At 36.8% G+C, this 5,000-nt stretch overlaps 1 protein-coding gene across 2 annotated transcripts in view; it reads right to left on the minus strand.

Moving 5' to 3' along the window:
• The window catches only part of LOC144960670 (uncharacterized), a 20,678-nt gene that overhangs the window by 10,081 nt on the left and 5,597 nt on the right, over positions 1-5,000 (minus strand). For both annotated transcript variants that reach the window (XM_078893953.1, XM_078893952.1), the window contains exon 2: positions 1-372. This exon is cut by the window's left edge and continues 133 nt beyond it. In XM_078893953.1, coding sequence (XP_078750079.1) covers positions 1-301 — 301 coding nt within the window. In that variant the 5' untranslated portion in view covers positions 302-372. The remainder of the gene's footprint in view (positions 373-5,000) is intronic.

Genomic DNA, 5,000 nt, shown 5'->3' on the forward strand with positions numbered 1-5,000 from the left:
TGCCATTTCCTTTATCCTCAATGCATTCATCCTCCGACGAATTCACAGCGACAGCGGCAGGTTTTGTATCTGCACTAGGCATATCGCTATTTGACTCACTCGTATTTCTCCCAAATGTACCTGGCATGTCCTTGGTGTCTTTAACATCACTAACAGCACTGGCATCCCTCCCCGTCCTGCCTTCCAAAGTTCCCGTACTGTCTTCCTGTATTTTGGACAAATCTCCTGCTGGATTGCGACAGTCAACATCCCCAATGTTGAACTCTGTCATGCTGAAATCAACTGATGAAAAATCGTCCATTTTTGGATATTCCCTACGCCGATTAGTATTCGTCTGGTGAGGGCATCCACAATGACCTTGACCTTGTGTACCTGGAGTGATAAATTTGTTGCTATTATAACTCATCATGATAAATTTGCAGATAAATAGTAGTAGAGAAAGCATAGACGTCTTGAAAGTAAAACCTGCAATTGTGACCCAATGTCTCAAAATGGTATTATGTCGGGATGAATCAGATGCTAAAAAGTCAAATGGAAGGTAAAGTGGTCAAAAATATGAATGACAGGTATTTAGCAACCTGAAATATGATATTCATTCTCCTCTATAAATTTAAAAACTCAACGCAAGTCTGATATTTCTGGCTATAAATTTAATTTTCAGCATCTTAATCATCCCGACTTAATACCGTTTTGAGACGAGGGGTCACAATTTAAAAAAAAAAAATTTCCCTCAGGATAGAATCAGAATGTAAAGCACTCAATTTAGTAACTCTATACTTAAGAACAGGGGTCTGGTCTAGCTATACTAATTGTGACCCATCTCCTCAAAATGGTATTATGTCGGAACGAACCAGATGCTTAAAAGCCGAATTTAATGTTAAACTGGTCAAAAATATAAATTGTTGGCATTCACACCCTAAAATATGGTTGCCATTATCCTCAATAAATCGTATGAACTCAACACAAGTCTGATATTTCTAGCTATAAATTCAATTTTCAACATCTTTACCAACCCGACTTAATACCGTTTTCCCTGAAAAAGAAAAGTTGGAGTGGAAATTTCAAACATCAAAAATCCACAAACAAATCAAGACCCAATCTAAAAGTTCATCATAAAATCTAAAACTCAGGACTACAATTCTTCTGGAAAATATTTCTGATCCGCAGTCAAACTCAAATTCTAAATCCTGATCCGCAGAATTAATTCAAATTCCCAAAAAGATCAGCTAAACAAGAGCAAGGATGTGCAAAAACAATGGATTGCAGATTAAGATAGTGACATTAGATAGTAAATAGTCTGCTGATGTTGACACGACACAGAGTATCTACGCACAAGAATCTAACAGTAGGTGCTTTGGTAAATGTCCATTTGGCACTCCAACAGTGAGCTGATAAATGGCTGAGTGGCTGTGACCCGATTTTATTTTACTTTTGAATCATGATGGATCTCAGAAAAAGTTCAATAGATTTGTTTGTTAATGGATGGATTTTAATGATTTTAATATCTTATTTTCTTCAGGAGTTTGGTACTGTTTATTTTTAAATCAATGCCAATTAGATATATATTTTGATTTTGGATAAAATAGAGTATAATTTAGCTTTGGATAATTAAAAAATTAGAAATTTGTAAATCAAAATTTCAGTGATGATAAGTGATTTAAAACATCTCAACATTTTAATAACATTAAATTCAGGGCAAAGCTGTATATTAAGGCATCCATGAAATTCATTCCATCAAAATCCTTATTCAAATCTTAGCAGCCATTTTAGGCCAGTTTTGAAATCCAAACGATGGTTACTACCGGAAATGCTACAACCATTTCCACAACCTAAGAGCCGGCGGCTTTTTCTCTTTGATCTCGCATCACCATGTTCGTCCAGTGCCTCGGTCGTTTGTGGGTTACCCCCCCCCCCCCCATCCCCCCACCAATCCCATTACCAGTTGATCATTCTCTTGTATTCAACCAGTGCTTGTTTTATTAATAGGCACCTAGTCAAGTATTATCTAATAATATTAGTATTAGATGGTACTCTGCCCCTACCCCAGTGGTTTGCTGCCAAGAATCGCCTCTATTTTTATATTTAGAATTAGAAATAAAACAGCATATTTTTTTTAATTAAAAAAGAATTAAGATACTGCCTTTTGTCAAAGCCCGACCCATACAGCCTTTTAAATAAAACGCTCAATGCCCAAAGTCATATTATTCTCCATTCCCCGCAGTTTTTCAAGTCCACAAATGGCAAATTATATAATGTAGAGATAGGTCATGCATGTATCTTTTGCAACACGCTCATGGCAAATCAAATAAATCTTCCAATCATTACACAAAGACACTCTTTTATCTATGCGAGGGCAAATTGATTGTTAACGTTTACAATAGCGACTACAATTGTAATTTGTAATCTCCCAAAGACCACGAATATTTAGATCTATGTTTTGTTTTGTTTTGTCTTTTTGTTTTTTAAGGCGCTTGCAAAACATTTAGGTCATATCAGCGCCAGTAAAAAGAGAGAAAATTGGATAGTAAAAAGTTCTAGAATTACACAATTAAAAAATACCCAAGAAAAAGTAAGACAAATGGGAATTAGTTCAAATGCAGATTACAAGAGCACACTACCAGTATACTTAGTTTGAGAGCACCTAAATGTCTCATCCTGACACAAGCACAGGTCGCCTTCTCAAATTCTTTTAAGGTTTGCATGAATTCGTTGAAAGAAGAGAATAGATTACTGCTTTTGAAGGGAGTCATCTTCGGGAGTTCTAAAATGTGACTTGCTCGCTCACTCGCCCCCCCTACCAACTGACAACTGAGAACGAGCAGCTCCCCCCCCCATGCTTCGCTTTCGACCCAGCTTCCACTTCCGACACTTCCTGTGATTGCGCAGGCGCATGTGGCAGGAGTCCGAATTGCCATGGGAAGCAATTCAGACTCGGGTCCGAATTGCCACTTCGATTGGCATTTGAGCACTATTTACTTTCATCTTGTGTTAGTTAGATATCACTTGATATTGACTGATTTAGGACACAAATAACCACTGGCATTTTTTCAGAATATTTTGTTTTTTACATGCCTAGTTTGGCATTTTGCAAAAAATCTTTCTGCCAACTTAACGAAAAGGCCAGGCTTTTGGTTATTGCCAGACAGGTGTCTGCCAATAATCAGTTTTCTTTATTATCAGACATTTCTGAAAATAATGACAACCCACCCAACTACCTAATAAGAATAAGAGAATTTCTCATCTCCAGACCTGAGACGTGGAACTGGAACTTGTGAATCGTTAGAATAATAACTACAACGGAGTGTCTACGTACACGGTAACTTTAGGGCAGTTTAGTGAGCAGCAGCAGTGGGATTCAAATTGTGACCTAACTCGCCCATAAGAAAGTTATGACTGGAAATTGCTGTTCGCTTTTACTAAGTTTTAGGGGGGTTCAATTAAAGATGCATAACTTCGTTATATAAAGAGGAATATCGCAGATATCTTGGTATCATTATTTTCGTTACCAACCGGGCACCTAGCATCAGGATCTACGTACACGGTAACAGTAACATACATGGTAACCTTGAATCTCGCCTTTAATGGGTTATATTGTATTGTTTGATTTTTTTAAAAATAACACACACACAAACACACATACAGAGCGAGGTCCTCCCATTGCTTGTATTGTAGCAGCAAACCAGTTACCAGAGTTACTGTGTACGTAGATCCTGAGGCTAGGAGCCCGGTTACAGTGTACGTAGACACTGCCTAACTACAAACTAGACTTCATTTCAACATCTCGCATTAGTCGAAAACAAAAGTAAAGGATTGGGAAAGGGGAGGGGGAATTGGAAATTTCAAACATTAAAAATCCACAAACGAATCAAGACTGAATCTCAAGTTCATCAAGATCTACAACTACAACCACTATCAATATCAACTACAATGTAACTCAACTAAGTCACGGCTGTCATTATTCCCAGACGCATGTAGCAAGTGGGCAGAAAGATTTTATGCAAATGCCAAACTAGGCGTGAAAAATACCAAATATTCTGGAAAAAATACTAGTGGTTGTGTCCCAAAACAGTTAGTAATATTTCAAGTGATATTTAACACAAGATGAAAGTAAATAGTGATCAAATGTCAAATCCAATTCTTTTTAAAAAATTATTTTAAAGCAAATGGATCAATGAAATTTCTTTTGTTACTTTGATCTGAAAACGTCAAACTGGCAATTCGACTTTTTATTTTCAACCAGGAAGAAAGTTGTTAATCATCAAATCTGTTCATAGTCCACCAACCATTTAAATTTTCACTACCTACCTACCTGTTAACTTTATTGATCATCTCTTGTTTCTATGATTTGCTCATTCTGGCCATAATTTTGGGGATGACCGGGAATTATTTTTTATTTCGTGGACGAATTCCTAGGCCATTGTGTTGTTCGCCCCAAAGCCCAAAACCGACACCTGTTATTTTCCTGTCTTCTTCGCACAAGACAATACAATTTAGTATCACATGTCCACAAAACTAGATCCAATAACATATTTTTATTCGAATCAGAGATGAAAATAACTACCAAAACAAGAAAGCAAAAATGGTGGAAATATGTTTAGCTCATATATGAATTTAAGATATTCCGATAGCGGTGTGGATAGACAGCTCAGTGGGTTAGGCCACCTTTCATTTTACTCCTTTTAGCTGCACAGATTCGAACCAGTCGCGACCCCCCCCCCCCCCCCCCCCCGAGGGAAATCTCTCTTTTTCTTTTTTTTATATTTTGACCTAAACCGTAGAGTTTTTTGTGTGCTAAACCTTTATGTAAATGTTCCGTTTCTGAGCATGAATTTCTTAAATTGTTTTTATTTTTAAAACAATTATTGTTTTTTTTTTCTCCTCTATCTGACCATTTGGTCGCTCTCTGAATCTTTCTGTTTGTTTGCTTTTTAATTATCTATTCTTTTTAGACACTATTTGAGATCGAAGTGGGGACGAATATATTTGCTAGAAACTAGAAA

The sequence above is a fragment of the Berghia stephanieae genome, chromosome 15, assembly GCF_034508935.2.
Source record: "Berghia stephanieae isolate SIO BIC M18660-M18661 chromosome 15, UCSD_Bste_1.3, whole genome shotgun sequence".
NCBI classification, from domain to species: domain Eukaryota; kingdom Metazoa; phylum Mollusca; class Gastropoda; order Nudibranchia; family Aeolidiidae; genus Berghia; species Berghia stephanieae.